The 15121-nt window shown below is 37.7% G+C and overlaps 1 protein-coding gene across 5 annotated transcripts in view; it reads left to right on the top strand.

Moving 5' to 3' along the window:
* The first annotated feature begins 606 nt into the window (after positions 1-606).
* The window catches only part of CSMD3 (CUB and Sushi multiple domains 3), a 1225248-nt gene continuing 1210733 nt past the window's right edge, over positions 607-15121 (top strand). For all 5 annotated transcript variants that reach the window (XM_045398613.2, XM_045398612.2, XM_045398610.2 and 2 more), the window contains exon 1: positions 607-869. In XM_045398613.2, coding sequence (XP_045254548.2) covers positions 692-869 — 178 coding nt within the window. In that variant the 5' untranslated portion in view covers positions 607-691. The remainder of the gene's footprint in view (positions 870-15121) is intronic.

The following is a 15121-nucleotide window of genomic DNA, read 5'->3' as shown; positions in this document are numbered from 1 at the left end:
GTTTACACGTAGTTATTTGAATATGTAAACACATGTGTTCAAATACATTCTTCTCTGTGTGAAGAAAAATTTATTGAGAGAATTCTCTGTGATTTCCTTTTTCAATTAAACCACAGGATAATAAATGGGAGAAGCCTGCTTGAAATATACCGCAACTACAGTAGTAACACATGTCCCATTATAACGACGTGGGCATCGATGGAGCCCGATTCATTATCGTCACGGTTTCCCCAAAAGCAACACAGATCCTCCGATTAAAATATTCCTTTGACATGCTTCTGTATTCGCAGCCTGCAACGGAGAGCTCACTAACATATTATTTCTTGGGCTGCTTTTACAGGCAGAATTGATCTATTCGGGGAAAAAAGCAAGCCCCTTAATTTCAAATATTGTGTAGAGTTTATCAGAGAGCAGAGCTGGGCTTTTAGAGGCTCACTAGTGGTTTCTGGTGGTTGCTATAACGAGCTAGAATTGGGGTAGATTTTGGTGGAGGGGAAAAAACGCACAAGAAAAGACAGAATCCAGAGTAGCGGAGACTTTGTGCCCCCGTTGGAGAGATGGTTGAGTCCTCGTCAAGGTTGCTGTGGTATCCCAGAAACACCATTCACTCCGAGCTGTGACCGCGCACCAACAACAGCAACAACTCCACTGCGCCGGGCTGAGGAGCAGGAATTAGGAGCTCGCGAATAATATGAAAGGGATCCGCAAAGGGGAAAGCCGAGCAAAGGAATCCAAACCCTGGGAGCCTGGCACGCGAAGATGCGCTAAATGTGGCCGCCTAGACTTCATCCTGATGAAGAAAATGGGGATTAAAAGTGGATTTACGTTTTGGAACCTCGTCTTTTTATTGACGGTGTCTTGTGTGAAAGGTAGGTCTGCTTTGGGGGTCCCCTCCGCTTTGGATGGAGGTGGGCTGACTTGTAGATGGAGAGAGGCTGGCAGCTTACTTTGCAATTTGCACCGATAAAATAATCATGATAATACTAAAGAAGGAGTTGATTCACAGCTCGTTCTCCCCCCCTCAGATAGGAAATGCATTTTGCTTGCCAGATTTGGCGTTCAATGCGGTGATTGAGCTTGTGCTCAATAAATATTCTTGCAGTATGCTCAAACGAATACGTGAGTTGGTTAGTATAGCCTCTAACTAGTGGATATCCAGGCAGAATTCCTCTGCAAGACTTTTCTTAGTGATGAGGATTACCTTGATTTCTCGTCAGATCACTAGGGGTTGATGCTTTGGGTGGAATATTTATATTAAAGACTGGTCTAAATGCTTTTTAACCCTTTCAGGAAAGAAAGTTACCGATGTGCTAGGAATGTGTTGATTTTAAATGCATGAGGGCACAGGGATCTTCCACGCACTGCCACACCATCATGAATGTCTGCATGCATATGTATGTAAATTATTTCTACGTGGGCTTCTATGCAATGTTAAATGTAGGGGAGCTTCCCTAGGACCTGTGGTAGAGGTTTGGCAAAAAATGAGGCTTTCAAAGGGTCTGAAATGCCATGAAGTGTAAAGAACCACCTTAGGGGATGAATGAAGGTAGGAGGAAAGTCATTAGCTGACGACCAAAAAGAAAATCCCCAGCAAGTCTCAGCGTTCAGACAGGTAGAGTGAGTGTCACATGCACAGACAAGGGGAGGGGGTAGATGAGATGTAAAAATGCATTCCCAAGCAGGAAGGCAAGGGACAGTCAGGATCATCGGAAAAAGAGCTGTCCTTTGGGAGAAAATAGATCCATAGCTCTCTTCCACAACTTCTCCTGCACCCTGCTGCCCATTAATTGCTGCAAAGAATACTCAGGAGGTGTCTATGACTCATGCCATCATTTTTTGAACAATCACCTCTCCATACTCATGGCAGCTCCAATAGACGCGATGGATGTTGCTTTCAGTGAAGCTAGTTTCAAATCCCGGGTGTCTGTGTGTCGCGGGGGGGCGGGGGATCGCGGGAAAGGGGGTGCTGTTTTGGCCCAGGCGCGCCAGGGCTGTCAACACAAACTGGACGCTTCTTCCTTTGTAAAGGAGTGCCTCTCTGAACCGCAATGGGGCCGCGTCTCTATGAAACAGTTTATTGTCCAGCTTGCAGCTGGCTGTCCCCCCACGGAAGGCGGCTCATTTGCATTCAGTGGAAATGATAATTCATGTTTTGGGAGGAGGGAGCTGGAGAGGTTACCTCTCCCTCTACTATGACCAATGATGGGTGGCATGTCTCGAATTTTAATTTACATCCCAAAATGCCAGGAAGTCGCCCCGGTCTCTGTGGCAGCAACTGCCTTGTAATCCCAACCTCCTCCTTAAAGCTTGATTTTTCCTTTCCCTCTGGGGCCTCAGAGCAGCTCTGAGCCGAAAAGCTTGTCCTAAGTGGCACAACTACACTGCCTAATGTACAAAACGCGGCTCAGGATGCTTACAAGGTTTCTTTGTCGCTGGCTCGACATGTGAGGAGCCACACATTTATGCTTGGTTCGCCTGCCACTGGGAGTTGGTGGTTAATGGATGGCCCTGGGGCTGCCTGCTACACGCGCGCTCCGCGTGGGGGAGGCGCGAATAGCCAGCAGCATCCCTGGCAGAAAAATGTAAGGGTGACTCCTGTGAGAAGATGACCAGGGTTTAAGTGCGAGTTTTCCTGTGATACCTGTTGAGCCAAAACACATTCGGGGGCAGATGAGGGGGAGGGAAGTCTCCGAAGCGGGGCAAGCATTCCAGCCTGACAAACGCTGATCCGCGCCGCCTGCAATTAGAGCTCCCGCTGCCCGCACCTACCGTATTTTCCGAATGAGATGCGCCGATAGAAAGGAAAGGCGCGTTAATTTACTTTGGACTGATATAATCGGTTTAGCTTTGGAGATATTGAGAAGGAAGGGAATGTCATGGCCTTCTTTGATCCTGTGCAAAAATCAATATTCTACAAACTATACGAAAAAAAAATTTTTTTTTCCAGTGTCAATAAAGTTATTCATTGTCACTCAACTGGCACTTGGAAGGCATCTCGTACATTTTGAGACTCGGAATACTGTCCCCAAATTCTGAGAAACTCGCATAAGCTGTATGTTTTAGACCTACTGTCAATCTCCGAATGATGCCAATTTTGATAGTTGCTTGTTACTCTCCGTTTCCTCATTTTTTTCATTTCACCTGTCTCAAGGCTTTCCTAAAGCCAAGATTGCTGCAATGCCTTAAACGTTGTTTGCCCCAATGTCTATGCCCGCTTTTGTCTCCTATACTTTCTTCTGCACTGTCAGGTCCATGGAAAATCTCAGACTGGGGAGCCGTTGTAAGGATTTTGCAGATTCTAATCTAGACTAGCGTGAGGGTCCAGGAAGTCAGAGGCACGCAGTTTTCCACGTGAACAGGTCTAGCCACGAGAATTCCACCATCTGCCTACAATTTTCACCCCTCCACCATCTCACCTTTTCGTGCAACAGCAATGACAAAGAGGCTTAGTGGGAGGAAACGCCTCAGAGTGTAGAAAGTGGTCTTAGGTAGGTAGGCCTGAACCACTCGGGTGGGGCTGAAAAGGAAAACAACCTTTAACTGGCGTTTCATTTCCACTGTCATCATGTGAAATAATAGGCTGTGGAGGGCACCAAATTGAGGGGTGGGGCAGGACAGGTGCTGCTTAGACTTGATCCATGCCTCTTTCTCTCTGAACACCCCTCCTTCCCCCCACACACGCACACATGCACACACACAGGCAGAGGTTTCTGAAATGCCTCCAGCTGCAGCGTGTCTGTTTAGGTCTCACCCAGATAGAAACTGTGAATCTCCAAGTCGTGCTGAAGCGTCCCGCCCATGTAAAGAGACACCCATGGGATGCTTTCCCACGCTGCTTGTCAATGGATCCCAGGGGAACACACACCGTGCAGCGAAGGTACTGCGAAGGCACAGATCTCTGGGTAGGCAGCAGGTGGGAGACCGGGTGCGTCGTCGCGCACCCCACGCCAGAGAGTCTTTCCAAGGATTCTTGCCAGAGCTACTTCTTGAAGGATCCACGTTTCTGCTTGTGCTCTGAGATTCCAAGGAGACACTACTCCTGCCACAGAGGTCTTTTGGAAAAGTGGAAATCGCATCATCTCCCGCAGTTAGTTGCCACTAGAGAGGGGCGCGGGTGTCTTATGAGGGGGAAGAGCTGCCAGAGGCACTCATTAGTATCTTTAACGACGCCTGCCCAGGTGGCCATGTCCGCAGCTTTCAGCACTGCGTGTGTCCCTGGGGACTGACACCCTCAGTCCTCGCCCATAAGGCGACAGTTTTTCCCAACACATCAGGAAAAGATCTGTCTTAGCTTGAGAGAGCTTTACAAAGGGGACTGGGGGAAGGGGAATCAATGTCTTTTCAAAACGGTAACAGCAAACAAAAACCCACCTGGCCAAAACCATTATCAAAACCCTTCCCCCAACACTAGCAGGACTGAGACACCCACTGAAAGGTAACCTTTGTGTTTGAGTCAGGGGCCCCTCCTGCTGTAGTTTGGACAGGTTCCCCTCCCTCACATCTATTTCCTCTGGGAATACTTATTAATTTCTTTAAGAAGACCAGCCTCCCTGAATTTTTCATGGACCATCCGTGGTTGAAACTGAGTGGCTGACTTGGCTCTTGATGTGCGTGTGTGTGTGTGCGCGCGCGCGTGTGTGTGCGTGTGTGTGTGTGTGTGTGTGTGTTGCTGGGAGGAGGACACATGAATTGACACGGAGAAGCCTTTAGGAGGCTCCGAGGGTGGGTGTGAATGTGTCCTAGGCGGAAACGCCTGGCGGGTAACAGTGCGTTAATGTTCCCAGGACTCCAGATGGTCAGTGGTGATGCGACCACTGCTGTCACGATGAAACAGAAGTGCGGAGGAAGCTCCCTTTCTCCAGGCGGACCGCAGCGCTGTCCTCACTCAAATAACTTATCTAAGACGCACTCGGGGAGTTCGGAAAGCACACTGGGGAAACAATGAGTGGGGATTGTGGCTCTTCTACAACGTCCCTGTCCCCCAGATCCGTTCAACGAGGAGGGAAAGGCCAGCAGGAGGGCAGCCCCCAGGCTCAAGTGCTGCAAGGGCTTAGTTAGACTCTAAGGGAGAAAGCAGAAGAAATTAAACAGCACAGTGTCATCTGAGTAGCCAAGGTGGTCTTCTCCCAGCCCCGCTGGAGTGGCCAGCTAAGGGGTTGACACGGGGGCGCGCACGGGGATTGCTGTGCATTGCAGAATAATAATGAAGGAGGACAACCAAGGGAAGAAAGATCGGCTCAGGCATGAGGTGGGTTCTCTTCTCCCTGAACGCGGTGCTGCCTTTGGGGAGGCTTTGCACCACCGAGTTGCTAAGTTAACCCAATTTACCCGACTGACAGGGCTTGAACAGTATTCGGAGCTGAACTGCACCGGACAGTTAGCTTGTTGAAAGCTCTCTGAAATGTCCTTTTGCAGCACCGTACTTTCCGGAATCATCTGGTTGGGGAGGAGGCGGGTGCTGCATCACGCCCTCATTGGAAGAGTATGTGAGCAGAAATTATTAAGGAGCAGGTTTCAGCATCTTGAAAACCTGACGCCAGCTCCCTTGAGATCCTTCAAGGAGAAAAAGAGCAGAATTACTCAATAAATTAAGTACTCCAGGAGCAAAGGCTTCGTTCCAGTAGTTATTACCATTCATGATCTTAATTAGCATTTCTATTTGTGGGGTAGCTGAATGGGTTTGGAGTATACACGTCTTTTCCCTAAACACAAAATTTGGTGTCTACAGAACAATGAAATAACAGATAGACACCAAATGTCATCTGTACATGGTTCTAAGTACAGTAAAACTCTATCATAAGTGAAAGCTGATAAAAAAAAAAAAAGTAGGAGAGGTGTGCAGTTAATAATGCCTTTGTACTTATGTGGGGAATAAAACTCTGACCTTAAAACGCTTTTCTAAGATCTCAAATGCAAAAAAGTGGAAGGAACTAAAGTTTACTTCCTTACCCTTCAAATATACTTCTCCATGTGTTCCAAAGGGTGTTTCTCTTCTACTTACTCATCAGGGGCTTCAGAAATGGCTTAAGGATATCAAACACCTTCAGTATTTTGTCTATTTGAAAGCACCAAGCATATGCCTGGTAAGGCACCGGTTCCTTTAGGCAGCATGACCATTTGAGAAAATACGCCATCTTGAACTTTGAGTTCCAAGATTTGGAAAATTAGAAATAAAATTGTTGTAAATGAGAGATTAAGAAAATAATGTGTAAGATACAAATAAAATCTAAGAACATTTTATTTTATCTACATATATATTAAAACATAGCTTTAGCTATTTTTTCCCTATCTCTTTCTTCTGTTCCCTTTACTCATAATCCGAAGGAGTATATAATTTAGAATACAGTGGAAATACTGATTTGCACTTTGGATGAGTATGTGAATGGTGCCATTACAGACACTGTGATTACCAAATCCATCTTTCTGCTCTCAGAGTGAGCAGGTGGGTGATTCACGGTATTTCCAGGTATACCTATCTCCTTGCTTGCAAGGTTTTCTAAGAATCAGGCCCCTTGTGAGGTTCTTATTCTCTTCAGGAACATCACTTTTCAAAGTATCACAGAGAAATACAATTTGTTGAAGACCTTCCGGTATTCACAGCCTCAATGCTGATGGTCACCTTTCCTTCTCTTAAGGCCCCAGTCTTGCAGCCATCAAATATATTTCATGTGCTAAGGCCCTTTGCTAAGCTATTGTTTGGTGCTGGTTAAGGATTCCTAATGATTAATATTTTCTATATAGTGATAATTTGCCACCGGCAACCTAATTTGAAATCTCTAAAATGTCTAAATTTATATTAACATATGCATTATATACCTGTGGTTGGATGGAAAATAACAATGACAATTATGTGGCATTAGATATCACCACATTATTCAGTTCAGGCCCTTAAATGTTTGGACTACAGTGATTTTCAAAGTGTTCTCCAACAAGTAGTACCAGCATATTCTAAAAACTTTTTAGCGACAAAAATACCTCAGTTTCCCAGATAAGGTCTGTTGAATTAGATGCTTTGGGAGTTGGGCACAGACACTGGTGGTTTTAACAAGTCATCTAGGTAAGTCCTGATTGCACTGTAAAATTTGAGCAACACTACAGTAAAGTGGAAAGAGCAAGGGCTCTGGAGCCACTGAAGGTCAAATAATGATTTTTGCCAACAATTATCTTTGGACTAGCAATTCAATTTTCCTAAGCTTCAGTTTTATTTTCTGTAAAAAAAAAAAAAAAATACATGACAATATCGGGAGTTTATAGGGAGATGACATAAATCACGTGCCTAGCCCAGTGCTTGGCACTAGTAGCTATTGCTGATATTATTTAAATAAACGTGCACATGCAAAGCCTGTATGAACTCACACTTTATCTCTAACACCACCACCTTCACTTTTCCATAACAGTAAATAAAAAGTGTAGCCTCTTCTCACTAGCTATTATTTCACTTTGGCTAAGTTCCCAGGCTATTATACAGCTGAGAAACACTCTGAAACTGCTGCTTATCACCTTTACACATTTGCTTCTGGTGCTGGCTATATGAATAAGGGGCAGACTCACAGCTCAAAAAATAAAAGAAAGAAAAGAAAAAAAAAAAAAAGAAAAAAATGCTTCCTCTATTCCTGTGCTGATTTCATGCCTTGCATTCTGATATTGATTTCTTTTAATAGTGATTGATTAATGTACTAACATGAATTTGTTCATTCATCTTGTCACAAATCATGACATTCATAGGTCCTTAAATATCAACTAGTTCACTGCTCATATATTATACAATAAGCGCACATGCCAAGAAAGGACAAGTAATTTTTGGTAGTTTACAAAGACCATTAATTCCAGAACTGAGACTAGATGACAGGGCATTCAAGCGCATGTTCAATTCTTTACCTTATCAATTTTATTAGAAAGTTAGCTCAGATGACACCAATGAAGATAGCCAATCAGAAAAATTAATATTTCAGTACTATATATCAATTAGTATTTGTAATTATATCTTTGCGGTAAAATTTTAAAAATGATACTTACTTATTTGGTAGAAGACAAAAGGAGATAATTATGGAATGAAAAACTTTTCTAAATCTGATATAATGTGTACTTCAAATAAATAACTAATTGTATCTTCAGTAAAATTTATTTCTTGACTTACAAGTCTATAAATAAATCAGTGTATTGACTTTTTCATGTCTCAAAAGAACATTGAGGAGCAGTACTTAAAATCAAATTTTTATTTATTTCTTATAATCTGTACACAATTTCTTACTTAAAAGCTTTTAAATCTAGATAAATAGTTCTATCTTTAGTTTTTCATGGGTTTTATTACATTTAAGTCATATTTACATGAGATTTATGCATTCTCTCTAGTCACATTTTCATCTGCATATTTTTTCACATGACATATATAAGACAATTGTCATTCAAAATTCTATAAGAAACAATAATACATTTTATAAATATTAATGGTATAAGAACAATCCATGTGTTAAGTGGTTACCCTCAATTTTAGTGATATTTGAAATATTTTTAAAGACATTTTATGATATGGGAGTAAAATTTGTGAAGTTAATAAATTCTACTCTTTGAGGAGTTGAAATGTTCAGAAAATGATTGAAATATATAAAAAGTAATGAGTGATTCCCTTAAAAAGCTAAGTCTGTAATGTTGAAGATTATGAAGCTTTTCTTTGCTTGATGTTAGCAATTTTTAAAGGAATATTAATGATCATGAGTTTAAAATAATAGTGGGGATTTTTTTTTAACTATGACATTAAAAAATATGATCAAATACTACTTTAAGAGGAAGTTTGTAAATGGAAACAGACTCCATAAAAGTAGACTTATTACATCCCAAATAACTAAAAAAGCAAGGACTTTACCATAGTTTTCTGTTATACAAGTTTATCTGGTTGACTCCAGAATAATCAGAGTTACTATATAGAGAGGATAGGAGACATTCTTATGTTTTGGGAAATGGTACCAGGATAAAATTCTTTGTTGTGTCTTTTCATATGTGATGTTTTACGCTAAGCCCTTAGCTAAAGTGTCCTTTACATCTCAAACAGTTCTTTTCTCCCTTGTCTTCCTGTATTGAATTCTAGTAAGTATCTTTGAGATAGCTATTATCTCCTATATAGAGATTATTATCTCCATTTTCAAATAATAAACATTTTCCTAAGCCCAAAGTTCAATGATTTGCCAGGATCATACAGTTTGCTAGTGGTTAAGTGAAATCTGAAAGGATAATAGATTCATAAGCCATAGACTTACCAAAATCTAAAAGAAAAATGTAAATGACTAAATTACCAATTAAACCTCTTCATTTTTAAGAGAATCACTGAGCCCCTGAAAATACAACTTAGGAGAAAGCTTAAGATCAATAGTCATGATTACATAGATAGATAGATAGATAGATAGATAGATAGATATCCCACAATTACAATAACACAAAACTTAACTGGTTTTGTAATTTTCAACATCTTTCATTTAACTTGACTAAGTTTGTTCTCTAAATGATCTGTACAATAGATGTAAAAGATGTTTTCTAATTTTATAACAGCAAGCAAAGTAAATGCATAGATAATACATATGTTAAATATGACACTATAAAATATAAAACTAGCACACTAAGATAAAACAGATATAAACATTATAACTGTTAGCTCCTAATGGAGAGCTCTTGAGTAATATTTAAAATTTATGAAAGCAGATACATTGATGAACTTCACATATAAAATAATTGATAAAATTGTATCATAAGCATTGAAAAATAAAATTGTTTTATTTGGTATCTTAATCTTCCACTCAGCTCTACACAATTTAAAGGATATGAAAGTTCTCACAGTATCCCCAATCTAGTGTTTACTAGGCAGGAAATGTGCATTAGATTTATTTGTGGGGGCAAATACATATTTTTCAAAATTGAAATATGCATATCCAAGTTCCATTCACAAAGTCTATTTCAGTCCATAAGTGCCCTTTAGTTAAAAATTCAGGGGTAGCTGTGTATCTTGACATAGAAGAGGGGACAGGCCAGAAAAATGAAATGGCTTGCTAAGCTAGAGAGTGAAAACCAGTCTTTACCTGTCCAGTGTACTTTTCTTGTATTTGATACTGTTTTATGAGCCTCTTTTTTTCTTAGACATAATTGGTTTATGAGAGTAAAGCTCATTGAAAGGAGAGACCACTGTGCCTACCCCAACATCCTGATCAGAATTAAAATTACACTTTTTGAAGTAATTGTGTAAGGAGACACAGATATATATTAATACAGGCAAATGGGAAATTTCACATGCAATCTAAAGATTAACTTAAGGATTACCTGGGGGGAATATAGATACACATCACTCTATGAAAGAAAAAATGCTTTTATTAAATTATACTTAAGTGCTCAAATTTAGCATTACATTTTCTTGTAAAGATGATAAAATATATTTTCATATATAATTATATTACTTTTGTCATTTCTAAACTTTACAGACTCTCTGAATATAAACTAGCCTTTTTCTACATGCATTATTAAAGCTTTATTTGTTGTTATATTTCAGAAATTTTATTTTAACCTGTCTTTTTAATTTTAAAAGTAAGTTATCCTAATAATGTTCTCATGTGTATTAGTCATAGGATATACTTATTGCATTTAATACTTCTTCATAGGCCATTCTTATTTTAAATAGTTTTGATATATGATCTCACGACAGGTAGATGTACATTTCTCCAAGGTTGGCAATGTCCCAGATAAAGGTACATTTATAATTTGTCTCCAAGTCTGTTTTCTACAATTATTCATTCCAAAATTTTATTTAATGTTGAAAATTGATCACCAGACAAGTTCTTCATTTTAGAATGCATCTGATTGTTGTTCATATTTGTTTGATTTTATTGAGATTTAAAATCACATATTCACTTGAAATCTCATTTTCATGATTTAGGGAGAGGTAGATAATCAAAACAACATTTCCCAAACTAGTTCACATTCCTATTAGCCATTTGTTTCTTCTTTGATAGCTACTTAATAAAACCTTCAGCTGTTTTGTTATTTGATATTATTTGATATTAGTCTAATTTCTCAAATATGTATTTTAGCTTCATATCGGGCTATGTTTTGTTTCTTTTAAATCTTTTTATCTTTGTTTTCTTGTTTACATTATGGGAGTTATCTGATTTGAAAGACATTTGAGGAAAAAATGTTCTTATTTTATTTTCTCCTAAAGTAACACATAAGGTACCACATAATGGATACACCCACAGTGAAGTTTATCAACTTAGTCAATACGTAAAAAAAAATAAGCTTTAAATTAAGCTAATTTGTAATTTTTAGAAGTGATTTAGTTTTCATTTTTTAAACTATATATATTTTCATTATGCAGAAATGGTTCCTCTGAATCCATTATCAGAAGTATAATTTGAATCTCAACTAAATGTCAGTAATGAATTTATGCTGAGCTACCTGCATTTTCTAATATTGAGCTCTGTGTTGCTAAAGGCTGCATATGCAAGATAAGGGATCAAAGTTAGAAAAACTGGCAAAAAAATACAGTTGACTCTTTTGGAGATGAAACATACTCTACCTTGAATTTATTGACTCCACACTCTAAGTGACCTAACTATGTACTCTAGACAAAATGTTTACTCAGTGTTCACATATATGGAGAAATCTGGAGTTAAGGTTTTTTGGCTGATGTCTAAATCAAAACAGCTGAACTGATTCAAATGTTTTTGTGTAAATAAATTTGCATCCAGGCTGCTAATTTGTGTGCCAACTTTCAGCTTCCTAGTTTTTAAGATTATGGAAATGATAAAACTTCTAAATGAAGTTCGTAATAGAAATGCTGACAGGCTCATAATTACCTGTATTGAATTCATGTTCAAGGCTCTTTTTACAGCTTTTTAACAAACTTCCATCTTCATATCCTGCCAGTACTCGAGTACTCTTTTATTTGTTTAATCTTTTTAAAGGAAGTCAAACAGAAACCCTTAAGATCAATTTTCTAGAAAAGTGCTAGAAAACTTTTAATATCTGTGTTAGATTGGGAGTCTTCGTTAATATATTAATAAGTAAACATCAGAAATGATATATTGACCGTACTTTTTATATACTGCCAATTTGTGAGTTCTTAGAAACTAGCCATTTTTCAATCATTTAAAGATTACTTATTTTCCCGTCTTCACAAAAATTATTAAAAATTTCCTATTTTAGAAATACTTTATATTCTAATTATGTAATGCTTTCAAAAGCAAATTCACAAAGGCCTAAAAACAAATTGGAAGATGTTAGACATACTAAGTTTATCATTTGCTATTTCATGTAAATATCAAATTAATTGTTTTTATAATTTTGTTTTGGCTAAAGTAAAATTTAGTATATTATGTTTTATGTATTAGAACAGTGTTATTTTGAAGTGAGTATTATGGGATTGACATCATTTACGTTATGAAGGATTCAGTGATCAGTAAGTTTTATTTCTGCAAAACAACCAATGGATTATTTATCAGCTCTAGAACTCTTTGACACATTCCTTCAGCTATCAATTATTTACTGAGAATCAGTATGGGTCAGACTCTTGCCTAGACTTTGAGAATATAGGGATGAAGGTCTAGTCCCCATCCTAAAGGAAGTCATTGTCTATTTGAAGAGGGCTTTCTGTGTATATAATACCAAAACAATCTGATTAATGTAAAATTGTTTAGTTCTTCAATGGGATTTTCTTCTCATGTAAATATCAGTGTGGTTAATACCACCTTTATTTATATATCATATATATTGTATCTTTACCTTACCACAGGTAAATATAGCATTCTACAGACTCTGTTTGTAACTTTCCAATGAAAGGCATCACTTTTGCAATTTAACCTAATGTAATTTTCCCTTGCAATTTCCAATTAAAATGTTTATTGACTCCCATCTGTTCAGCCAACTGATATTAACTAGTTTATCCAGTATTAATGACGATCCCACATGTATTTCTTTAATAGTGTTTGTACAATTATATAATCATTTGTGATCACCAAATTGTGCCCTTACAGAATTTTTTTTTTTTTTTTAATATTTGCTCCTGTCTCAGAACTCCTCCTTGGCTTCTTAATACTTTCAATTTAAATTGAAATCTCTGTCCCTTATTTCATGATTCACATGAAAGAAACCTGAACTAACTTATCAAGGTCAACACCTAAAAAGAGCAAGGAAATTAGCTAAATACAAATATAACAGATTTAGTAATTTTTTTTCCCTTTGTTATTATTGTCTTTACTGAAGATGTGTGTTGATGAAGCACAGTTTTTCAATAAGTACATTATGTTTTGTTTTGATTCTAATCTGTGAGGTTAAGAGTAATAAATGAAGACATAATGGGGAAAATACTCCCATCTCATCAATGTTAATTTTGCTACATAGGAGTTTGGTAAAATGATATATGTTTACAAAGTTTGGAGAGTCATCAAATTTCATCATGTATTTTACATTTTTCTCATTCCTGCCAGGCATATTATTTTGATGATTCATGTTATTCTGATATTTGTACCAACAGATTACTTCAGAACTACCAAACTACCTCCTTATTCCCTTTCACATTCTATAAGTCACATTTCTTGATGAGCTAATAATGACTTATTGTGTAAGAAGCCAGATTTAATGCTTATTAACACAACAAATAGTACAGGTTTTCTTCCTATTACTGAGCCTCAAAATCTTGACTATTAATGTAAGATCAGAACTATGCATTTCCATATCTATGGAAATTTCTATTTTTTCTGCTTTGATAATTTCAATGAAATTAGTACATTTTGAAGCTGGAGATAAAATGGCTTTGGGTAACATGCATCGTTTTACTTAACTTTATACAACTAAAGTAAAGCACTTCCATGTGTTTTAGGACGAATTTCAACAATCTCCATAACACGTAGCATAAAGATGACCTATTTAAATCTTATACTAATTCATGTGACATAATATGCATTACATGCTGATTTGGTTCCATCAATATCCCAACATCAGCATTTAAGATTCTTCTTTTTTTGTCTTTGACATATCAAAGAAGAAAGTGGTCCCTTTACATTTGACCAAGCTGTATTATACAAAGAAACAACCATTAACACCATAGCTCTGTGCTGCCTTTCAACTCGCTTTGTTTTTCCTCCTTAAATTACAACTCGATTTCAAAGTATCGCTGACAATTTACATATAACAGCAATATCATAACATGCACTGCTTGCCTAAAATGCAGTGGAGAGGCTGTCAAGTCAGCTTGTTTACTGTAAGTACAAAAGAGAATCTGAGAGAAGCTACCTATAAGAGGTGTAGGCAGTCAAGAATGATAACTATGTGAGGTAATGCAATTGTTAGTTAGATTTCATCATTCTACAATGTATACATCAGGTTGAGCATCCCTGTGAAAATTTGAAATTCAAAATACTCAAGAATTTGACACTTTTTGAGGTCTGACATGGTTCCACAAGTGGAAAATTTCATATCTGACCTTATGTGATGAATCACAGTAAAAAATTATTTTAATAAACCAAATTATTAAAAACATTTAGAAAATTACATTTAGACTATATATATTACACAATTATATTCAGGTTACATACATATTATGTATATGAAACATAAGTACATTTTTTGTTTAGACTTGGGTTCCATTCCCAAGATATTTCTTTGTGTATATACACATATTCAAATTTTTTAAAAATCTGAGATCTAGAACACTTCTCATTCCAAGCAGTTTGAATAAGGGATGCTCAATCTACACTTTAAACTATCATGTTGTAGTTGATATCTACGTACAATGTTATCTTACACTCTGTGGGCCACACTCACTTTTCCAGTGTTTTGTTGTGGGTTGTTTCTTTGTTTTGCGTGTTTTCATCTTTCACCTCTACAAGCCAGCTCCCTAGGACAGGGTCTTGTTTCTAACCCATCACTACCTTAACTTGAGAGTGATACTCTGTTGCCTCCATGGTACCACTTTTCCATGAAATTCTACATGGCCCAAAAACTTCACTGCAACACACAGTCTCTGTTTGTTTTATTTCAGACTTACAGAGGAATACCACATGGATTGACTTTCATTTAAATAACTGTAAGATACAAACAAACGAGGTCAAGTTTGAATCAAGTGATCTTTGCTAGATCAGCAAGC

Source organism: Macaca fascicularis, chromosome 8 (assembly GCF_037993035.2).
Source record: "Macaca fascicularis isolate 582-1 chromosome 8, T2T-MFA8v1.1".
Lineage (NCBI taxonomy): Eukaryota > Metazoa > Chordata > Mammalia > Primates > Cercopithecidae > Macaca > Macaca fascicularis.
Note: the sequence above shows the minus strand (reverse complement) of the source record. Positions and strands in the feature narration are given on the sequence as shown.